This window comes from Penicillium atrosanguineum (assembly GCF_028827265.1).
Source record: "Penicillium atrosanguineum strain IBT 20685 chromosome Unknown utg000005l_segment0_segment0, whole genome shotgun sequence".
NCBI classification, from domain to species: Eukaryota; Fungi; Ascomycota; class Eurotiomycetes; order Eurotiales; family Aspergillaceae; genus Penicillium; species Penicillium atrosanguineum.
Window position 1 is genome coordinate 1,316,699 of NW_026623137.1, and position 21,861 is coordinate 1,338,559.

The 21,861-nt window shown below is 52.3% G+C and overlaps 9 protein-coding genes across 9 annotated transcripts; 4 read left to right on the forward strand and 5 right to left on the reverse strand.

The window, feature by feature from the left end:
• Positions 1-80: 80 nt before the first annotated feature.
• On the reverse strand, positions 81-795 carry N7443_006744 (CFEM domain-containing protein; the record flags this gene model as incomplete). The annotated part of the gene is made up of 4 exons (XM_056886800.1): positions 81-238; positions 356-457; positions 520-649; positions 709-795. 4 exons carry the CDS (start codon positions 793-795, stop codon positions 81-83), a joined length of 477 nt encoding a protein of 158 aa, XP_056740449.1.
• A 2,032-nt stretch (positions 796-2,827) lies between these two features.
• N7443_006745 (putative MFS transporter) lies at positions 2,828-4,798 on the forward strand (the record flags this gene model as incomplete). Its single annotated transcript, XM_056886801.1, has 6 exons — positions 2,828-2,870; positions 2,930-3,066; positions 3,130-3,519; positions 3,570-4,040; positions 4,092-4,668; positions 4,728-4,798. 6 exons carry the CDS (start codon positions 2,828-2,830, stop codon positions 4,796-4,798), a joined length of 1,689 nt encoding a protein of 562 aa, XP_056740450.1.
• Positions 4,799-4,985: 187 nt separating this feature from the next.
• N7443_006746 (uncharacterized protein) lies at positions 4,986-6,233 on the reverse strand (the record flags this gene model as incomplete). The annotated part of the gene is made up of 1 exon (XM_056886802.1): positions 4,986-6,233. The coding sequence occupies one exon, from the start codon at positions 6,231-6,233 to the stop codon at positions 4,986-4,988; it is 1,248 nt and encodes a 415-aa protein (XP_056740451.1).
• A 1,819-nt stretch (positions 6,234-8,052) lies between these two features.
• Positions 8,053-11,028, forward strand: N7443_006747 (uncharacterized protein; the record flags this gene model as incomplete). The annotated part of the gene is made up of 4 exons (XM_056886803.1): positions 8,053-8,107; positions 8,191-8,274; positions 8,340-9,764; positions 9,815-11,028. 4 exons carry the CDS (start codon positions 8,053-8,055, stop codon positions 11,026-11,028), a joined length of 2,778 nt encoding a protein of 925 aa, XP_056740452.1.
• A 1,638-nt stretch (positions 11,029-12,666) lies between these two features.
• On the forward strand, positions 12,667-15,777 carry N7443_006748 (glycoside hydrolase family 35 protein; the record flags this gene model as incomplete). Its single annotated transcript, XM_056886804.1, has 4 exons — positions 12,667-12,901; positions 12,954-14,030; positions 14,082-14,583; positions 14,649-15,777. The coding sequence occupies 4 exons, from the start codon at positions 12,667-12,669 to the stop codon at positions 15,775-15,777; spliced, it is 2,943 nt and encodes a 980-aa protein (XP_056740453.1).
• A 196-nt stretch (positions 15,778-15,973) lies between these two features.
• N7443_006749 (tyrosine-protein phosphatase) lies at positions 15,974-17,164 on the forward strand (the record flags this gene model as incomplete). Its single annotated transcript, XM_056886805.1, has 5 exons — positions 15,974-16,080; positions 16,149-16,185; positions 16,255-16,334; positions 16,391-16,603; positions 16,666-17,164. The coding sequence occupies 5 exons, from the start codon at positions 15,974-15,976 to the stop codon at positions 17,162-17,164; spliced, it is 936 nt and encodes a 311-aa protein (XP_056740454.1).
• Positions 17,165-17,530: 366 nt separating this feature from the next.
• N7443_006750 (Frag1/DRAM/Sfk1 family protein) lies at positions 17,531-18,512 on the reverse strand (the record flags this gene model as incomplete). The annotated part of the gene is made up of 4 exons (XM_056886806.1): positions 17,531-17,942; positions 18,006-18,275; positions 18,326-18,407; positions 18,458-18,512. 4 exons carry the CDS (start codon positions 18,510-18,512, stop codon positions 17,531-17,533), a joined length of 819 nt encoding a protein of 272 aa, XP_056740455.1.
• Positions 18,513-19,494: 982 nt separating this feature from the next.
• On the reverse strand, positions 19,495-20,649 carry N7443_006751 (uncharacterized protein; the record flags this gene model as incomplete). Its single annotated transcript, XM_056886807.1, has 1 exon — positions 19,495-20,649. One exon carries the CDS (start codon positions 20,647-20,649, stop codon positions 19,495-19,497), a length of 1,155 nt encoding a protein of 384 aa, XP_056740456.1.
• A 26-nt stretch (positions 20,650-20,675) lies between these two features.
• N7443_006752 (putative COPII vesicles protein Yip3) lies at positions 20,676-21,197 on the reverse strand (the record flags this gene model as incomplete). Its single annotated transcript, XM_056886808.1, has 1 exon — positions 20,676-21,197. One exon carries the CDS (start codon positions 21,195-21,197, stop codon positions 20,676-20,678), a length of 522 nt encoding a protein of 173 aa, XP_056740457.1.
• Between the last annotated feature and the right edge of the window lie 664 nt (positions 21,198-21,861).

The following is a 21,861-nucleotide window of genomic DNA, read 5'->3' on the forward strand; positions in this document are numbered from 1 at the left end:
TCTCGTCCAAAATATCTCCATCGAGGACATATTGCGATATCACCACAGTTGGAGCACGGAAATCTTGGGCAAAGCCAGGCTTAAACGAGCATTGCAAAAGCGGCAGCAACTCCTGCGGCAGCCAGCAGAGAGGAATCCTTGGTCTGACCGAGCATGGCAGCGCCTGTGGTGGCAGCGGCAGAGGAAGCCGCCGAAGAGGACGAGCCAGCGGTCGACGCAGACGCTCCAGTAGTGGTAGCTGCAGTGGTAGCTGCAGTGGCCGAGGTCGAGGTCATAGAGTCGCTGAGAGTAGTGTCGGTTGCAGTCTTGTTAGTCGCAGTGGCGGCGGTACCGGTTGTGGTAGTGGTGGTGGTACCGGTTGTGGCAGTTCCAGCACTTGAGCTTGAGCAAACAACGGCACTGGGAAGATCGGTCACTCCGCCACGGGCGCAGATCTTCTTGGCCACCTCGAGGGTAGCTGCAATGCAGAGAGAATCAAGATCAGCAAATGAACAAACCGGCGGTGGTTGGAAGACATACTCTCCTGCTCAGCCTGGCTGCACTTGCCAGCCACGCAGCAAGCAATATCGCTCAGGAAGGTATCACTCTTGCAAATGCAGGCCACATCAATGCCACAGTTCGAGGGGATTGAGCTGGTTGCGCAGCTTTTCTACACGGTCCAATTCGTCAGTACGCTATTCTCAGGCCTGGAGACAGGCAACAACAAACCGCGCAATCGGGCAAATCACCCAGGCCTTGAGCAGCGGCAGTAGACAGCAGAGCGGCCAGAGCCAGAGTTATCTGAGTTAGCTTCATGGTGATGAATCGTACAGTTGAAGTTGGGTGAAGAGAGGAAAGGCAAAGTCCAACGCTCCCCGCTTTTCGTAGAAGCTGCGCAACTGAACATTTGCATTTGGAGGCAGGGGCTCACAGATCCAATGACTACCTCGCCTCTGTATACCCCGGCATCTGCACTATTGGGCGTCGTGCAATCATGGCCTAGTCCGTATTCATGTGGTTCGGTCATGTACGGTGAATTACAGTATGGGGCCGTGTTTGGTGCCCTTCTGACCCGTGGCAATTACGTGTCGTCGGACTTCACGCCCGACATCTTGGACTAAATTTGTATCGCTTGGGGGTATATAATGTTTCCAAAGCTATATCCCTCTCATCTAACGGTTGAATATATATACATTTAATCCTATTTACAGCTCTCGACTTTTAAATCTAATCTTCACGGTATCTGATAAGCCAACCCATGGATATCCAAAGCTTGAGCCGAATCTACTTCCAGGGACAGACACTCAGAGCAATCTAGTCAAGTGAGGGAAAATCAACTGTATTCATATATTCATATTTTCCTTTCCTCTTCTTCCTGGTTCTCTGCTTTTACAAGCTACCTTTTTACGACTTCTGTGGAGAGTGACTACTCCCTAGATCCCAATACTTGGTAACCTTCCAGCACCTTTCGGTTTCAAGAAATGAGGACCCAACCCAACAAGACATCTAAGTAGGGCGAGAAGCCTATTCTCAGGCTGAGCGAGATCCTTTTGGAAAACTTTCTCGCCTCACTGTCTATATCAAGTGGCTTATTTATACTGAGCGGTATAAACTATTTGCTTTGCTTACGAATTTCAGCTGCGCAATGGACAATCCCAGGCCCTTCGGAGTATACGAGAACTACAGCGAGCACCAGGCCAAGGCCAAGGTGCTGCCTTTTGTAGAAATCATGAGGTACGCCTCTTTGCTCCTCCTCAAACGGCTGGAAATTGATGGGGGCCAGAGCCTTCAACGCCGAAGATATGAGAATCGTCTTTGACTAATAGGATAATAGCGATCTCTTTTAGCGCTGTACTAACAATGCCAACTCTCTTTAGAAACCCCACACCGCGTCATTCCTTCCCTCGGGTATCAAAGGATGCTACGACAGCCAGAAGCAAATATAATGTTCCTCCGATAGCCAAAGAGACCGGTGCATCAGTCGAGCACCTATCAATCTGGACTTGGGAATGATGACAACTAGTAACATGCGACTTGAAGTCTTCTTCCACCTGCTATTGCAGCAACCTAGTTACTGGAGTCAATTCTACCGACGGATAGCAAATAAAGTGAACTAATCAATCTTGAACAGGAGACTATGGACACGGAATAATACTAATACCGTACCGAATGATACATGGGCGGAACCAAACTAAGGTTGCGCTCAGGGCGTCTCTGACTCCACCAGGGACCCAGACCCTTTTTTTCCCGCAGTTTGGCTCGTTCCTGGGGCTCAGCTTTGTGTTGGATCACTCCCAACATTATGAATTAAAATGTACAGATACATGGCTCATTGTAGACTTCCTAGTCTCTAGAGGACCGGGGTAGGTACCCGGGGCACTGTGCACACAGGAAGACGAGCAAAGTTTAGAAACGCTCAGAAAATGTGATACCTCGGCGCCAGGGCTGATCGGCTCTACGTACCCTTATTCAAGGAAGAACACAAAAAGTGCGGAGTACTCTGCAGCACGATCTGCCCCCACTGTCACGTTCAATTTCCCCGAAAGCCAATCATGCCGACCTCGAGGACGCACCGCAGTAGCCCAAGGCGGTTGGCCTTACACTGCAGGCAGAAGGCGTTCCATTGGAGTTCCAACCGGGGCTGGATATTCTTGTGAAGCTATTCAGACCATCTCAACCTGACCTACTTTCTTCATTTTACCGCTATCTGGCAGGGGTGCTGGTCGCGGCTTTTCAATTTCTCGCCGAGTTGTGGTATAAGCTATGTCCGATCACTCTTGAGCTCTTTCCCCTCTCTTTCTTTCCTTTTGCTCTCCGCAGCCACCTTCCAAGCAAATTACTCTTGATCATGGGTCTGGGAGTGCTGGATACGAAGACCGAGCAGGTGCCTGGTAAGATCTTGGTTTCTGGTGTTACCGACATGGACTTGGCTGATATTCTGCATCCTAAGGTACCTCCAACATCTACGAGCAAGACCACGGTTCAAGCGATCAGGTGCCCCGTATTTCGCATCTCAAGTATGACCGCACCGGTAAAGTGCCGACTATTCTCGTGCCACAACCGAGCGATGATCCCAACGACCCACTGGTATGTCGAGTCCAGATACAATCCACTTGGAGCGCAAAAGACTGATGATTTCGGTGGTACTAGAATTGGCCATTATGGAGGCGCGACCTCATTCTGGGCATTCTGTCCTTCGTGACAGTGCTCTGCACTACGCTCAGCTCCATCATGGCTGCCAATACCGTCACTATCGCAGACTATGAGAATATTACATTCGAAGCGGCTGCACTGTTGACCGGGTATCACCTGTGCGGCGTGGGTGTTGCCGGGATTCTTATCGTTCCTACAGCGCGTGTCTGGGGCAAGCGTCACCTTTTCCTTCTCGGGCACGTCTTGATGATTGTGAGTTGTATATGGGCTGGTGCCAGTGGGACAAATGAGGCTAGCCTTTTGTGGGCTCGTGTCTTCCAGGGAGTCGCTCTGGCGCCATTTGAAGCACTAGTCAATGCCTGTGTCGGTGATCTATACTTTGTCCATGTGAGTGCATCGTCATACCAAAATCTCGGGAAAGGCTGACCAGTTTCCAGGAGCGAGGAAAGCGGATGGCAGTGTCCAACGTGGCTCTGTTCGGCGCTGCCTTTTTGACCCCGGTCTTCGTCGGAAAAATCAGCAAGTCTCTCGGCTGGCAGTGGTCCTTCTATTTCGTGGCAATATTCCTTGCAGCCTCGCTTCCGCTTATGATTGTGTTCGTGCCGGAGACTGCGTACCGGCGCCCGGACTATCTCAACACGGACTTCAAACATAAGCGGGACCATGCCGAGTCGACAAACTCGGATATACCATCTGATTACAACCCCAATGAAGAATCTAAAGCATTCGTCCCAGGAGTCGGAGAGCATGGGACTTCTCGAACTGAAGTTTCTGCGGAAACCATTCCAGAGAAAGACTCTCTTATGAAATCTATGAGGCTCTTCAATGGACGAAAGACAGATGAGAACTTCTTCAAGCTGCTTTTGCGCCCGTTTCCTCTCTTTTTCTTCCATCCAGGAATCATGTTTGTATGTAAGATTCGTGCCTGGTCTGTTCTCAGTGCTAACCTCATGACTCAGGCTTGTTTGATCCAAGGTGTCGTTATTGGCTGGGCCGTGTTTATCGGTGTCGTTTTAGCAATTGTCTTCCTCGGTCCGCCACTATGGTTCGAAGAAGACAAGACAGGATATCTGTATACTGGAGCTTTTATAGGGGCTATGATCGGCCTGGTGCTCTCGGCTGTTCTCACTGACTTCATGACCAAGACCATGATCAGACTTAACCGCGGCAAATATGAGCCAGAGTTCCGCCTGCTATTGGTGGCGTTCCAACTCATCTTTGCCTGTATGGGTCTTTACGGGTTCGGTTGGACAGCCAGTGATGTGACAAAATATCACTGGCTACTGCCTGATGTGTTCTTTGCGTTTTTGATCATCGGCATGGTGATGGGCGCAGTCGCTGCCTCGCTTTATATCGTCGATGCCCATCGTGAGATCGCCGTTGAGGCATTTACTTGCCTACTTGTTTTCAAGAACATGTTCAGCTTTATTCTGACCTTTTATGCCTACGACTGGTTTGCTCATGGCGGTATCAAACACACCATGATAGTCATCGGCAGCATTCAAGTTGGCATCTGTGCCTTGAGTGTTCCTATGTGTGAGCATCCCCGAAAAGAAAATCATTGTGTCGTACCACCCAAACTAACTGATTCTCAGATGTCTTCGGAAAGTGGAATAGGCTGCTCGTTGCACGGTATGATATTCTCGAAATCCTGCACCTCTGGTGATGAGGTCTCTGGGGACTTGATTTCCAATATTATTTTTACAATTCCTTCGCGAAATCTTAATGGGTATGGTATGATCATAAGATATAGATATATGTCCGTTTCATTGAATGTACACGAATGGAATGGACAGTTCGGTACGTCATAGCGTCTCGAAGGCTTTGTTATTGAATTCAAACCTCATGTTTCATCACTGCGGTCCCCCGCGGGCTCTTTCAACCGGATATTTCTCTAAGCTCTCGTACCACTGTATCGTAGACCCGATCATGAAAGCCCAAGATCCCCAGAAGGTAGCAAGTGTCGCCTGATACTCTACGCCGGAATTCATAGTCGCTGGTCCCAGTGCACCGCAAAGGGTGAAGCCGATACCTCCGATAAAGTTCCATGCTCCGATATGCCATCCGAGAACATGAAACGCAGGTTTGTACCACTTCTCCTGTGTCTCAAGGGTGAATAAGAGACCACTTAGGATGAAGCCGAATCCGCCAACAATCTGTGGTACCCAGTAGACTCCATCTGTCAGGTTCTGACTCATATGGTCGGAAATTCCAGGCAAGCCCGTGAAGCCCGCGATCCAGAAGACTGTCGCAGCAATGAATTGGACCAGTGACGCCAAAAATCCAAGCTCATGCAGGTAATGCGTCCGCAACTCGGTCAGAGAAGGCATCCAGCGGAATGAACCTCCCTCCGGCAGCTCGGTAACATAGCCAGTCGTCGCATCATGAGACTTTCGATGAGCCCCGTGCCTCCCAGCACCAACCAGATTCTTCTTGTTGGCATGATGATGCACGCAGTCATCCTTGTTCGGCGTCATCTTAGTAGTCGCATGAGCCGTCTCAACCTTCCCAAGCTCCGTCTCAAGAGCCCAGCCAAAACAACCAGTCTGATTCGCATTGACAGCCTCAAGAAGTAGCAAAACACTGCCGATCTCAAAAACAGTCGCGCCGATGAAACCGCTCACGCCCCCGCCCACCAAAGACTCTGACGGGAACTCACTCGCCGGATCTTCAAGCGGTAACCACACAAAGAACGCATTGATAATCCAAATAATCGACCCAAGCGTAAACGTCGCCGCAACAAGGTATGACACGTCCCAATATGGCACACATGTAACCATCCTCCATATTCCCCTGGCTACAGCCCCGAACCCTGTCGTCGGCGGGGGCGTGGGTCCTGCCTGCGGCGCCTGGTAATCGACTTGCAGCGCATGGCGACCTTTTCGATTGTCCCGCGATCGCCAGAGACGTTCAATGTGTTCTGGGGGTGTGGGGGATCCTGTTTTCAATGCTTGATCTGGTGCCCGGTGGGTCGGCGCGTATCGAGCCCAGGTGGGATTTAGGAAGGAGAATGGGCCCGAGACGTGGCTTCGGCGGAGTTGTAGGCTAGGATGGTGGGATAGAGGTTCCCGGCCTGGTTGGAAGTTTGCGTTTCGAGACATCGATATGTACAGGCTTGTTGCAGGCCGAAAGGGCCAAGCTTTGTGTTCCACTTGGGTTGAGATGCACGGACGCGCGGGTGGGTTTGTGTTCTGGTAAGTGCCCTGTTTACGGGTCCGGTTGCGTCAATGGCTTGATTCTGAGGATTCTCTATTCCAAATTGGGGATGGGTTTCTCCATTGCTATGGAAGATGTTCGGCTCTTGGTGTATTGGGTGATTGTGTTATTGAGAAACGTTACTGAAGACATCGCCAAATAACTTCTTACATATGCCACATGACAGCATGCTTCAGACGGTACGGTTCAAGTATATGTTCGAGCTGGAGATCCTTGATTCGATAGTTTCGTTGATCTGGATGATACATAGCTCGGATATATATTTCCTGTACTTGAGATGGAACCTAGCCATCTCCTAGTTGACAATTCCAACGACCCGACCGCCTCTGACAAGATCGTCACCATGGCCAATTATCCCACACGAGGCGAGTCGATGCCTTCCATTCAACTCAGATGGCCGATTGCCGCGGGGCATAGCGCTGCAAGGGGAAACTTGGATAGCCAGATAAAAGACCAAGGCATGCATGCAGCAATGTTCACACTCTGTGCGCAGAAACACCCTGTAAAAGCATTCATGTGCCTATTCTGTCTCGGATTCTGTTACAATCGTGGGCTGATTCACATTGGACTTGGCCGGTACATAATCTATCAGAGGTTGAGTAGCTTCACATACGCATAAGGCTTATGCACCTTGAAAATTAGACGCCAGGAGCAAGAGTTTCTTAGGTGGAGTCTTCTTTTTGGATGATGCTTGGCATGGGCTGGGCTGGGCTGGGCTGAAAATTGCGGTGCCGATCCTGACAGAGTTTCTGGACAGGCAACAATCGTCCATGTCAGGAAACGTGCGCCTGAACGTGGAGGAGTTCGCATGGAAAATATCCATGGATATATCTGACACATCACATTTCTGCCGGGTACCTTGGTTTGGCCTAGATGTACCTCATAGCGGGTTTGGGGGCTGTCATGGGGCTATGGCGTGGAATGATTTCTTTCAAGCTCGATTATCATGCCAAGATTCATCTTTTCTGGAGACCTTTCTCATAGTGGCCACTGCCACATCTCCTTATGAAATCTATCTGTAGCGCTGGTGAACCAAAGAATAGCTATGGTGGGGTTTCCCGCGGAGCAGTTGTCCGATCGTCAGCAGATCATGAGAAGGGGGAAGAACCATGACCGGCTTAGAGTGTGTCACACATGATGCAAGGTAGTAGGACCTGCCCACTTCGTGTGTGATGGCTAGATGGCTATTACATAGGTACCCAAGGAAGAAGACCTAGAGTAGGGCCAGGGGCTAGGCACCTCGATACAGGGCGAAAGTAAAGTCATGACAATCATCACTAGGTACGGAGACTCAGATCCAGATGAGCATCTCGATTTACCGGCATCCCGGGTGTAACCTTGCACAGGAAGCAAGTCGAAAAAATGGAACAAATCGAAAAAGTCCCCACGTCACTCGAAGAGGTCGCGGGTATCGAAAGCGGAAATAGGGTAGCTCCCCGCAAGGGCAGCGGCTCTCATTGATTCATCGCTCGATTTGACTCGGGCGCGATGATGCAATGGGCTTTCTCCCACCTCCACTCTTTTACCCACTTTCTGAGCTTTGGCCGATCATCGATCATCCGTGGCAGCCGACGACGTCACGGTGTTCAAAGAAGCTTCCGGCCTTCCATCCCATCCACTCTCCCATTTGACTGCGTCCCTCCCCCCAATTTCCTTGGGATCGTGAAGGAATGCAGATTTCTCTTCTCGCGAAGTTTCTCCACCATGGCTACTGCTGAGATGCCCTCGGGGCCTAGGTCCGCTCGTCTCGCTGATGACGGTAAGGAACTGATCGCCGATCCACTATGCGAACCCCATCATGCGAGCGCATTGATCGCTGACTTTCCCTTGTGCCTGAAACAGCTGCCACTGCTGCGCTATATGCCGTGCAACCTCGACGCAAGGCGTCCGTTCGTGATAAGCCTGCGCCCGATTCACTTAACTCGAGTGAGTGCGCCCTTGCCCGCGGGGCTAGATCCCCTCGTACTAATTCGCGATGCTTCTCGTGCCAGATCAACGAGTGATCGTCCCGAATCTTAGCCATGCCTCAGCTGCATCCGCTCTCGCCCATGCCAACCATAAGCCCATCGAAGTATGGCGCCCCGGACGATATACTGAGGCCGAAAAGGCCGCCCTTTGCGTAAAAGACTTCTCTCCGCCCGAGTTCCCTCAGCCTAGCACAGGCTACAGCGCAGAGGGACTTGGCGCCGCAATTCTCGCCGTGCGCGAGCAGAGATCGACACAGGCCGCCCGAGAGAAAGAAATCGAAGTCGAGCAAAATCGTGCGCGAGAGAAGGAACGGCAATCGAAGGCGCTTAAAGCGGCCACTGGGGCTTACGCGACACGTAAGAAAGCTGATGCGGTTGCTAGTGAGCCAGTGATTACGTCTGAGCCCCGTTATGCTCGCACTGCGGCTGGAGCATCCCGCCATATCTCAAGTGAGGAAGAAGCGCAGCCACTTAACCACCTCGACGATGCGATGGAGGCCAGCCGAATTACGCATGCCGCCAACCAAAATGCCAAGCTCTATACCTCGTCCCCTCCTAATGCTACCGACGTCCAGGAGCGTAACCGAAGAAACTCACTCCACGCTGCGGCACTCGTTATGGCAAGGGATATGTACGATGTCAGCCCCACCGAATCCAAGGGAGCCACAAACGTCGACCCTGCGCTCTCTGCAGCCCAGAAAGGTCACGGTCAGGCCATGGCTCGATCCCGAAATACCGTCAGTGGAACAGTTGGCACTACCGGCCGAAATGCATTAACTTTGCAAGAGGCCGCGCAGAAGCGCGCTTCCGAGAAACTGGCACGTTTGAGAAACGAGCAGGCAGAGATGCAAGCCTACTACGGAACTGCACCTCAGCCACAGCGATCGCGCTTGACCACTCGCCGAAAGAGAGCTTCCAGTGACGCAGATGCGACACAGACCGATGCCGAACAGTCAAGGCACATTCGTCATCAGATGACAAGCCTGCGATCAAGAGTCAATCGAGTAGATGAGAAAAGACAGCATGACCGCGATTTTCTCATGGAAGCAGCACGGCGCAATGTCGATCAGACTATGCAGGATATGGACATGAAGCTGTGGGCCGATAGTGGTCGCGCCCCTCCATCCAGACAGAAGGAGTGGGACGATGCCGCCGAGGCTCGCGTTCGCAGAGAAGCCGAAACCTCGGAGGCGAGCAGTGTCAATGCGAATGCGAACGCAACTGTGGAGCGTGTGAATATCGGCGGCAACCAGTATATGGACATGGCCGATGTGGAGGCTGTCGCTCGCTCACGTCTCCAGCCCACTTTTGATGGGATTACAGACCAAGCTGAACAGCAACGGGCCCACGAGCTGGAGGAACGACTGGATGCAGAGGAGCAGGAAAGACAAGCCGCCATTGAGGAGGAGCGCGAGGCCGATATGAGGGCTGCAACAAAGCAAAAGAAAGGTCAGTATCGCAGATGTGAAAAAGAGAGACAAGGCTAATATCTGAAACAGATTCCAGCAAGCGTGAATCGAAGGGAATTAATTTCTTCCAGTTGTTGAGGCGCAAGAGCAGACGAGTGCCTGACGAGAAGACGGAGGCAGAGAAAGAAACAGCCGACAAAGAGGCCACTGCGTTGCCCACAGGCGAGGACTCACAAGCCGCTGAAGGGCCTGCTGTTGCTACAGGAGCCGCCGCCGTCACAGGAGCCGCCACTACTGCAGAGACTGTCCCTGCAGTGGAGATTACTCCGACTCCGGAGGCTTCAAATGCCCCAGAAGTTGCGCCTACGATAGAATCTGCCCGTGCTGAGGAGGATGCTTCTACCAGGGAGATTAGAAATATTTCTCCACCTGGAGAGACTATTCCTCCTGTGGAGACTGTGGCTTCCGTTCCCGAAGATGCCGCCGCCAAGGATGCCTCCGCTACGGAAGCTCAGGCGCCACTGGGATCCTCAAGGCTGTCCGGGGAAGAGGCCGCTGCCCCAGAATCCGTCGAGGAGCCCGAAACGCCTGGTGCGGCAACTGTTTTTGCCGCTGGCCCCGTTGCAGCCCCTGTGAAATTGGTCAATGATCCTGTCTCATTGGACGAAACCACCGGTACGCTGAGATACCATCCCGAACCACGGGATGCTGCTGCCGTTGGCGGCGTGTCTCCTATGCATACCGTGCAGCCTATCATAAGTCCTCGAGCAGACTCAAAGCTGAAGACGTGGTTCCGCGACCGATTGGTTCGCCGCTCTAGCGGACCGGTCCCCGTGTATCCCCACCAGCCCGGGCCAGATTTCAATACCGACAGCGAGATTGGCTTTTCGGGCGGAGCTACCCTGAGAGAGCAAAGCGGGTCTCGCAGTGCGGCGCTAAGCTCACACCCCGTCACCAGCGACGAGTTCGATCAGAGGTCAAACAGTGGCGCTGAAGTGAGCAAAATGTCAACTTACGACTCAGCTTCAAGTGGGCAAGTCGAACACAGTTCCAGCAGCAAAAGACAGCGTCTGCGGAGTAGCTTTATGAAGACTGTGGGCCGCTCTAATCAAGATTCCAAGACAAACGGCGTCAGCTCGCATTCTCGAAACACATCTGGAGCTATTCCCGAATCCAAGGATACCGATCCCGGCATCCAGAACTTGCGAAATAGTGCCATCGAGCAGGGTCTTCCCGTCCCGCCTGCTCTCGGGGACAATGCCAGTGCTACAGGACGAGAGTCGAGGTTCTCCGAGGATCTGTGATTTTCATCTACTTGTCATTTATAAGATAGTACGGAGTATACTTTAGGGTTGGCGTTTCTGGCTTTCTGTGGATTTATTGATGATTTGAACGGCGCCTTGAAAAGGTTACTGATATCATGGGCGCGTTACGACTAATTTGTACATACACGACGAATCTGTTTGAATATCAAGTTATCAAAATTTATTGAAATAAGTGGTTGACCCAGATCTTGATTTTCTACATAGCTTCCCAAGGTTCATAGCTCGTATAGTTCGCCTGCGTCGCCACTCACGCCGGCCATTTCCAAAGTTTTGCTTTGGGGGGCCCGCCCCCGCAACGTATCATGCCCACATCTTCTAACCCATCCGAATTCAACCCCAACCATCCCCGCAAAAATGACCGCCAAAGGATGCATGGGAAATAAGTCCGTTCAAACCCCGCCATATTCTATGGGCATTCGACCAGAACATATAACCGAGTTTGAAAGACTCCTCTGGATAAAGCCCAAATACGATCCCCGCTCACCAAACGAGTACTGCATCCGATATGATAGCGACGACACTACACTATTTACGGCAACGGGCATGGAATACAGCGCTAAATCTACGCGCGAGTTCCGTGATTCCTCGGGTCTGCCTTTATTCGAGATTCAGAAGGTCTGGTCGCTAGGCTGGAGGCATAAAGCGCCGTGGCGGGTAAGACTGCCCGGGTGCAAGGAGGTGGACTTGGTTGATATTCGGTTCAAGGGCCTGATGCATAATCACTTTGAGGTGCATTTTCGAAATTCTGTCGCGAGGGATACTAAGAATGAAGATGATAGGATGGTGCATCTCGTTGTGCAGCGCGTCTCGCCTGTTTACCGGGTATATGAAGTCAGGGTGGCTGGGATTAAAGTTGTGGATATACGTGAGAGCATGGAGAGGAACAGATCTGTGCCGACGAGACTTTATAATTCGAGTGGAGGGTTGTTACCCCCGAGATTAGAGATGGAGGTCAGGGTGGCCGAGGATTTTGATATGTCTCTAGTAAGTTTGACCCAGTTAGATGAGAGGAAGCTTTTGGCTAATGATGGCAGGCTTTTCTGATCGCGGTCATTGTTTGTGATATTGGATTTAGTGCAATTCCTCCACGCTCCACTAGTCGGATGCATGCTACCTTGAACATTCCGTGAGGCGACGGAATGATCTCAATAACAGGTGCATATACCAGGGAGAGGAAAGCGTCACAGTTAGTTAGAAGCCTTCACTGGACTTTTCCTACAGGTTAGGAGGCTCCGGTTTAGCTCCCTATGTTTCTAGTGCGTACTCGGAAATATTACCCAATACCAGTCTACCTAATAGAAAAGTACCCAACCCAAATGAAGAGATATTCAGCCAGACAAATGGGAATTATGGCCGAATTAGCGCTTCCCCTGCATCGGACATTAATGTTTGTGCTTTGGAATAACGCCAGGAACCCCCCAAATACGACCTCAATATCCGCCCCCGCATCACCCTGGAGAATTGCCCGATACGTCAACGGTGATCGTGAAAACATCCACCAATCCCAGGTTAGCACCGGGCCTTGCTAATGCGAGGCCCGAGATTCAAGATGTAGATTTATACCAGAGAGGATAGACTCCGGAGCTGGTCGAAACCAGTTCGACTCCGATAGGCACCATGCGCTTTCTCGCATATATCTCCCTTTTACTGGGATGCTTGTCGCATTGCTTTGTCTCCGCGACAAGCGATGGTAATTCAACTGAGGTGACCTGGGATAAATACAGCCTTTCAGTCAAAGGCGAGCGGGTCTATGTCTTCTCCGGTGAATTTCATTACCAGCGACTTCCTGTTCCTGAGTTATGGCTTGATGTGTTTCAGAAGTTACGCGCCAATGGGTTTAATGCGGTCTCGAGTAGGTGATAGCCTCAATCTAGGTATTTAGGTTGTTGCTGATTTTCTCTTAGTATACTTCTTCTGGAGCTTCCACTCCGCCTCGGAAGGTACGTTCGATTTCGAGACTGGCGCGCATGATGTCCAACGAGTCTTCAACTATGCCAAACAAGCTGGTCTTTACGTGATTGCTCGTGCGGGCCCCTATGACAACGCCGAGACCTCTGCTGGTGGCTTCGCCTTGTGGGCCTCCAATGGCCAGATGGGCGAAACGCGGACCAGTGCAGAGTCTTACTACGAGCGATGGCTTCCCTGGATTTTGAACATCGGCAAGATTATTGCCGCTAATCAAATTACAAACGGCGGACCCGTCATCTTGAATCAGCATGAGAATGAGCTACAGGAAACAGTGCATTCGGCCACCAATACCCTTGTGGAGTACATGGAGCAAATTGCAGCTGCTTTCAGCGAGGCCGGGGTGGTTGTGCCTAGTACTCACAATGAAAAGGGCATGCGCTCGATGAGCTGGTCGACAGACTATGAAGATGTCGGCGGTGCTGTCAATGTCTACGGCCTGGATTCTTATCCCGGTGGTCTGTCGTGTACCAATCCAGACTCCGGATTCAACCTCGTTCGAACCTACTACCAGTGGTTCCAGAACTACTCATACACTCAGCCTGAGTATCTGGCTGAGTTTGAGGGTGGATGGTTCCAGCCATGGGGTGGATATTTCTATGATCAATGTGCAGCTGAGCAGTCGCCCGAGTTTGCGGATGTCTATTACAAGAACAATGTCGGCTCAAAAGTGACTCTGCAGAGCTTGTACATGAGCTTTGGAGGGACAAACTGGGGCCATAGTGCTGCGCCGGTGGTCTATACTTCATATGACTATGCGGCGCCTCTTCGTGAAACTCGTGAGGTGAGAGATAAACTTAAGCAGACAAAGTTGCTTGGCTTGTTCACTCGCGTCTCGTCGGGTCTTCTTCAGACGGATATGGAAGGCAATGGCACGGGGTACACGAGTGACGATAGTATCTATACCTGGGCTCTCCGCAACCCTGACACCCAAGCGGGATTCTACGTTTTGGCTCATAGCTCAAGTCCCTCTCGCGACGTGACTACGTTCTCATTGAATGTCAATACCACAGCTGGTATGCATACTCACTCCCTACACAAAAGTACAGCTGACTGACCCGTATAAGGTGCAATTACTATCCCAGACATCGAACTGGACGGCCGACAGAGTAAGATTATAGTCACCGATTATCAAGTCGGTAAAGCTTCAAGCTTGCTATACTCATCCGCCGAAGTCTTGACATATGCCACTCTTGACGAAGATGTCATTGTGCTCTATCTGAAAATCGGACAGAAGGGAAGCTTCGCCTTCAAGAACCCGCCCGCTCATTTGACATTCCAGACCTATGGCAATTCGAAAATGACCTCTGCTACATCGGATAACGGGACGCAGTACACCTACACCCAAGGAGAAGGATCGACTGTAGTCAAATTCTCCAATGACGTTCTTTTATATCTTCTTGATCAGGAGACCGCGTGGAACTTCTTCGCTGTGCCTACAACATCCAACCCACATGTCTTGCCCAGCGAGCAAATCCTCGCACTTGGACCATATCTGGTTCGGGAGGCCAGTATTGATAAAAACACCGTCAGTCTCATTGGAGACAATGCGAACACCACGTCGCTTGAGTTAGTATATGTCCCGTACCAAGAGGGTCCTTTACGAGGCGATCTTTGCTAACCCTCTGCATTAGAGTCTACCCGGGCAACTCGAAGGTCACCAAGATCAAATGGAATGGCAAAGCTATCAAAGCTAAAAAGACTGCGTATGGCAGTCTGATCGGCTCAGCCCCAGGCGCAGAAGATGCTAAGATAAGACTGCCTACTTTGACATCGTGGAAATCTCAGGACACATTGCCTGAGATCCAAGCCGACTATGACGATTCCCGTTGGACTATCTGCAATAAGTCTACGACGGTCAACTCCGTTGCTCCTTTGACTCTCCCGGTCCTTTACTCCGGCGACTATGGTTATCACGCTGGGACGAAGATCTATCGCGGTCGCTTCGATGGCCAGAATGCCACGGGGGCCAATATCACCGCGCAGAATGGTGTAGCCGCCGGCTGGGCTGCCTGGTTAAACGGAGCCTATGTCGGCGGTGCCATAGGCGGCCCGGACCTGACATCAACCACGGCAGAGCTCACATTCAACACTTCTGGTCTTCGCGACACCGACAATGTCCTGACGGTTATCATGGACTATACCGGCCACGACGAAGCGAACGTCTCGCCCGCAGGAGCGCAGAACCCCCGCGGGCTTCTAGGCGCTACTCTCTTCGGAGCCAACTTCACCTCATGGCGCATTCAAGGCAACGCCGGCGGCGAAGCTAACATCGACCCGGTGCGCGGACCCATGAATGAAGGCGGTCTCTACGGCGAGCGCATGGGCTGGCATCTACCCGGCTACTCGATTCCAAAGACCGCAGGCAAGGAAAGCCCGCTGGATGGGGTCACGGGTGCTGAAGGCCGATTCTATACGACCACATTCACCTTGAATCTGGACACAGACTTGGACGTTCCGATTGGGCTGCAGCTCGACGCACCGACCAACACGACGGCTGTCGTGCAGATCTTTATGAACGGGTATCAGTTCGGCCACTATCTGCCGCACATCGGGCCCCAGACCCTGTTTCCCTTCCAACCTGGCGTCATCAACAACGGGAAGAACACGCTGTCGATTAGTCTGTGGGCGTTGGACGGGGAGGGGGCCCGTCTGAGTCAGGTGGAGCTAGTCGCGTATGGAGCGTACCGTACGGGGTTCAACTTTGACCACGACTGGGCCTATCTGCAGCCGGGCTGGAAGGATCGGAGTCAATACCAGTAAATCCGTTAAGGTATGTGTCAGAGTAATCGATTAAGCTTGGGTGGATCCTGGGGAAGGGGAAAAAGCTCAGGCCAGAAAACAGGGCGATAGTTTCCTGCCCAACGTTTACCGCCAATTCACGTCTCCACTTGGAACTGGAACCTCTGGGACCTTTTGTATCTTTTGCCAACCTCAAATGTATTCTCCTTAATTCATCATGCCGCGTCAGGGAAGCATCGATTTAGACTCGGCCGATCGGCCTTTTGATAATATCATCAACTTCCGCGATGTCGGTCGTACCGTCAACCACTTCTGTGGTACTCAGTACGTGGGCTCATGCCATGTAACCCCCCTCTACCCCCTAAAAGCCAGGTATCTGACAACAAAACCAGGATTTTGAAAGAGGGCGTGCTCTTCCGCAGTGCCAGGGTAAATACATCCTCGCCTGCAACCATTCATACAAGCCTTACAGAAGACTGACCAAGATCGACTGTATAGCTTGACGATGCCTCAGAACGAGATAAACGCCGACTGGCCGAGGAACTGCACATCGCGACAGTGATCGATCTTCGATCTCAGTGAGTCCCATCCCCGTCGTACCCATTCCAACCTCCAATCTAATCCGCGCGGCCAGAACCGAACACCAGATGGGGACCCGCAAACGCCGCGCCGAAAACGCGGGCGCGAGCGAGGATCCCGCTGATATCGACTTCACGAGATCCCGCGTGCCCCTGGATGCAGATGAACATCTGCTGCAAATCCCAGATTCTCACCGCGCCCTGATCAGCTTGACGGGCAGGGGTTTCGAACGTGCGTTACTGGCTAAACTCGATTGGCCCACTTATCTGTAAGCCACCGCTTGCCCTGGCTGATTGCTCACTGGCACTTCCGATACTGATCATTCCACAGAAAAGTAATCGCCTGGGCTGCGACGGGTTATCGCGCTGATGCCGTCCGCCTTATTGGGGAACAGGTTATGCAGCCGCGAGGTTTAACAGGACTCGCGCAGGATACCCTAGATGCCAGCGCTAGCGAAATTCGCGCTGTCTTTGAGCTCCTTGCGAAGGAGGAGGCGTATCCGCTTATCGTGCATTGTACCCAGGGCAAGGACCGGACTGGTCTGGTCATTCTGATGGCGCTTTTGCTTGCGGGTGAGACTGTGCCGGCGACTGCTGTTGCTGATGATTATACCCGGTCGGAGCTGGAGCTTGTCCCCGAGTTTGAGGAGCGTATGCGCGAAATCCGTGCCCTGGGTTTGGGTGAAGAATACACGCGTTGTCCGCCCGGGTTTGTGGACACGACGACCCAGTATCTGCAGGACAGATACGGTGGTGTGCGCGGGTATTTGGCGGGGATCGGCATCGATGCGGCGATGCAAGAACACATACGACAGAAACTATTGATCTAGTAAATCGGCGTTGGGCTGGGGGGCAACATGCCGGTAGCATTTTTGTACATAACATGGGATATGTGACCACGGTAATCATACAGCAGGCATCGGGCTTTCTTAATGTTAGAATTCAGTTTGAGTTTGATATAAAAATTTTGAGAGTGATTTTGATTATCGTGAATGAAATGATAATTTACAAGAAAAGAGATCTCGGCATCGACCGCCATGTCAACACCCAGAGGGTATAGAAAATAAGAAACGCAGACAAAGCAGGTATATAAAACGTCCAGAAATGCAGCAAAATCACGGACTGGTCATCGCATCTATACGTCAATAACTCAATAAATCAATGATCCCAACTCCAATCACTCGAAATGTGTGGGTTTATGTGCGTTGGCCGCGGTAATAGTTGGGTCCCTGCGAGTCGTACGTCAAGGGCTCCTCCAGCGACACGGTGTGAGACCTGTCATCTCCGTTGGACATCACGTTGCGCTTCTCGCCCTGGGGCACGTGGTTGCGAGTGCGGACAGAGGGTAGCAGGTCAACGACAAAGGAGAGGATGTATCCGGTGAAGACGAAGGCAATGACCCACTCGAGGATGGCGCCAGGGTTCTTCTTCTTCTTGTCGTTGCTTCCCATGCAAACACCGAAACCGATGGCGAGGCCGACTTCGATGATGATGAAGCAGAGCTTGATGACGAAGCTAATCAACAGAATGCGGTGCTGGGAGCGATAGAAAATACCCAGTCGAAGGTACTCGGCGCAGATCAAGATGGCACTGATGACGTATCCAACACTAGGCAGTTGAATTAGTTGGAGTTCAGACAGACCAGACCTCGCTCTGAAGAGGTAGACTCACATGAACATAGCTAGGAAACCATCGTGTCTCTTCGGGTAGTGCTTGGTATCGAAGATGGATAGCAGAATCAACCCAAGCGCACCAGCAATGGCGAAGAAGATCGAGAAACAAGCACACAGCTTATCGAACCAACCGCGGTTAGGCACAAGCTGGCCAGCGTGACGAAGCCAGCGCTCAGCCAAGAAAGCCAAATCCAAAAACACGACGGTCACAACGCTACCCGCAACGAAGAGCGGTTTCAAGCCCGAGGCACCAATATCGGAAATGTATCTGTGATCGCGTGAGCTGCCGAACCATTAAAGGAAAGGAATCCTGCATACGCAACGGTCTGGCCATCCTCCTCCTCGCTATAGACCGGTTCGCCTTCTCTGGCCCATACGGCGAGCATGGCAACCAACATGCCTAACACATCTGATTAGATCTTGCGGATATAGGAACCGAGGCGTTCTTACCAACCCACACACACGCCGATACAAGAGGGAAGACCCAGAATGAAACGACCCACATCTTGGCCGGGGTAGTGTTTCTACGTGTGTTCGAACGTATGTAGCGCGAGGGGAGATTGCGTCGAGAAAGTGTGCGATAGAAGACTTTTATCAAAGTGATGCGACTCTATTTTCACGGTTAGTATTGCTTCCACGTCCCTGTTCATTGATGGCCGGGGGGAGGGGAGAGAGGGAACGAGAATGGGAAGCACCCGAGAGAAATCGGTCGCACAGGCGCGAACTCACCGATGCTTTATTTATACAGCATTCCACGACGGCAAAGGGCTGAATGAATTAAGATTAAGATGCTTTGGTGGCGCTCGGATGTGGAATCCAGGGCAAAGGACTGCGCTCGGATCGTTCGGAATGGGAGGGATGTGCACTATTGACAATTTGGGAACTCGGCGGCAGAGAAAAAGAAGAGGATGGTGAGAAGAGGAGGATGATGGTATGGGAGAGAAGATACTCAAGGAGTCGTAGTCGCAGTCGTAGTCGTAGACGTAGACGCTGGGGGAAGCAAGGCAGAAACCCATATTAAACGACGCCAGATGGGGCGACGTCATTGCTGCCAAGGCACGAAACTTCAAAGCGGATCCACGATGGCCCGACTGGAACGTAATGCTCGAATGATCGGGATTGTGCGTAATGGGTGCCCCACACACTCCAGTTTCCAGTACTCAAAGAAACTCGGCTCGGTTCTGATTTGCACAAGAATCTTGGTGACTGGTTGTCCTGCCACACGATCTACACCTTCCACATCTGTACATCGGGGACCCGGGTGTGGCGGGGGAGAAAAAAAGTAAAAATATAATATATAAAATATAATATAAAATCAGAATAGAAGATCCTAAGAGAATCATAACCAGAATGTACTGATATTTATGCAAATGCATAGAGCCATCTATGGGTCTACCCGGAACGCCGTTTTTTGCGTAGAGCCGTGCCGAAAGAACAATAGAAAAGAGCAAATATTAATGGGACACTCGGAGAGACACTTCACCCTTTCATCGACTGCGCCGTGGTCGAGGCCGGCCCCCAGACATTTTCCGCCGCTGGAGACCCGTTGGACCCTGACGCTCCACAACCCGCACGATCTGCACTTCATCCTCTTCACTACTTTCCTCGCTGCTCTCCTCACTGGATTCCGACTCCGACTCCGACGGCACCGGGCGGGTTCGCTGTTGCGGTACGCTCACAGATGGTGCAGACTGGCGATGCTGGGCTTGGATAGGAGACATCCCGCTGGGATAGCTCATATGACTCTGGGGCCCGGCCCGAAGGTCACTAGGGAGCTGCGGATGGTATGGGGGCTGCTCTGCGAAAGGACTCATCTGCATGGGATTGTAGTAGGACGGTGCCCATTGCGGATCGTCCGGCAGTGGTCGTGGGTGCATCGGCTGCATCGATTGCGGGCGGCCGTTGGGAGGAAGCCGTTCGGGGAAGACAGGATAGCCCGGTCGAAGCGGAGAGTTGGACTGCTGTGGGCGGAGTGACTGCATGGTTGGGGTTCGGGGGCGATGCGCAGAGGACGAACTAGTAGGCCGCCCAGCTGCACCCGCACCTAGATTCCACCCAGCGTCGGCCCCATAGGCAAACGGGGCGTAGGGCCCCGCGGGTGGTCCTGGTGGTTGCTCTGGCAGGCCCCCGGATTTGCGTCGAGATGAGGGCCGAGTACTGGATGCACTCCCAGTCTGCTTAGGCCGGCGAGCCTCGCTGGGTTTGTCCGTCTGCTGGCGCCTGCGTTCCAGGGCATCCAGCTCGCGCTTAGATAGCCGGACGTTCTTCTTTCCCAGCATCTGCGCACGACGGATGCGCTCCAGCGCCTTGTCCACCAGTTGGTCCTCCTTGTCTCGCATGGCCAGCTGAACCGCGTAGGCCACCGTGCTATCTTCATGATCGTAAAGGTCGTAATCACCCCCGTCAACTACCGACTCGCCATCGTCGGTCAAATCATCATAATCCTGCCGCCTGCGCGGCCCCCGTCCTCCATATTCTAATTGTCGCAAGTACGCCGCACGGCCATTCCGTACCAGCTGCCGACCATACTCATCCTCGTCAGTCTCCACCTCCTCCACTCGTGCCATCTGTTCCTCATATTGCCCACCTCCGCCGTTGTATCTCCCTTTTCGTGCTCCCGGTGGTCTTCCCCATCGGGGCATATCATAAGGAGCTCGCGGCCGACCACCTAGACCGCCTCCTCGGAAAAAGCATTCTCGATTGGCTTATCCATAAAAGCAGCATGACCGAAGACGGTCACACCAGTTGCGCCGATCAACCAAAGGGCCGTCGCGAAGGGCGAAGCCCAGAGACCAAGAGGGACGCCAATGCACAACAAAGCTGTGTAGAGCTGCGAAGTGTTGAAGCGGCGGAAGCCCAAGTCCAGGTCGCGGCCATCCAGTTTACCAATGCCCCAAACACTGGCGGTCGCGAAAATGATGACGAACAGCAGGACGGGGTTGGTCAACAGGCTGTAGATGCTGAGCATAACGAAGACGACGGCATAGTTGCTGGAGAAGTGGCTCAGGTTGTAGTTGACGCGGCTTTGGACCTCACCGAAGTTGGCGGGCTTGGAGACGCGCTTGAGGTCGAGAAACTCGGAGACGGGGCGCAGATTGGCGAAACGGGTGCTCAGCGACTGGCTGCGGAGGGAGCTGAAGCGGTCACCGAAACGCGAGGTGATCGCGTCGATTGGAATTTGGATGGCCATGGCGAGCGTAGGACTGAGAAGTGTAGAAAGAAGAGCGAAGAGCGAAGAGCGAAGAGCGAAGAAAGAAGAGAGAAGAGACAGATACAAGTTTGATCAATGGGGTGCAAATGGAAGGTGCAGAGGGAAAGAACACGGAGTCACTTTTTTTTCCTCCCGAGTTTGGCCTTTGCCCCTTTCGATGTTAGTCCAAACAGCACTGGCCAGATTTGACACCTCGTCACTCCTGAGAAGTGAAATAGGCAGAAGAATAGAAGCCTTGGGTTGAGCGATGAAGGATGAGTAACAAAGATGATGAATTGGCGTCGGCCTCTCTGCCTTGGACAGGGACTAAGAATAGCAGAGACCCATGTTCCCACTGTTTACTGCGTGCGGAAGTCCGTCACCGGATCGGAGCGATCATGGCGATCTGGAGGGGAGAGATGGCTTGAGAACCAGGGCTTCCTTTTTCGGGAATTACTCGTATTATATAGACATACAGACAGCCATCACTAGATCACAGAACCTGAAAGAATCGACTTCCCCTCACACAGAAAAATAAAAGGGTCACGATTGGGCCACGTCGGGGAGTTCTGCAGGTGGATCACAGCCCCGACCGCTTTTTCCCTTTGGCAGAGTGGACTCCTCGACCGTGCATTCGCCTGCTTTCCATTCGTGATTGTGATTC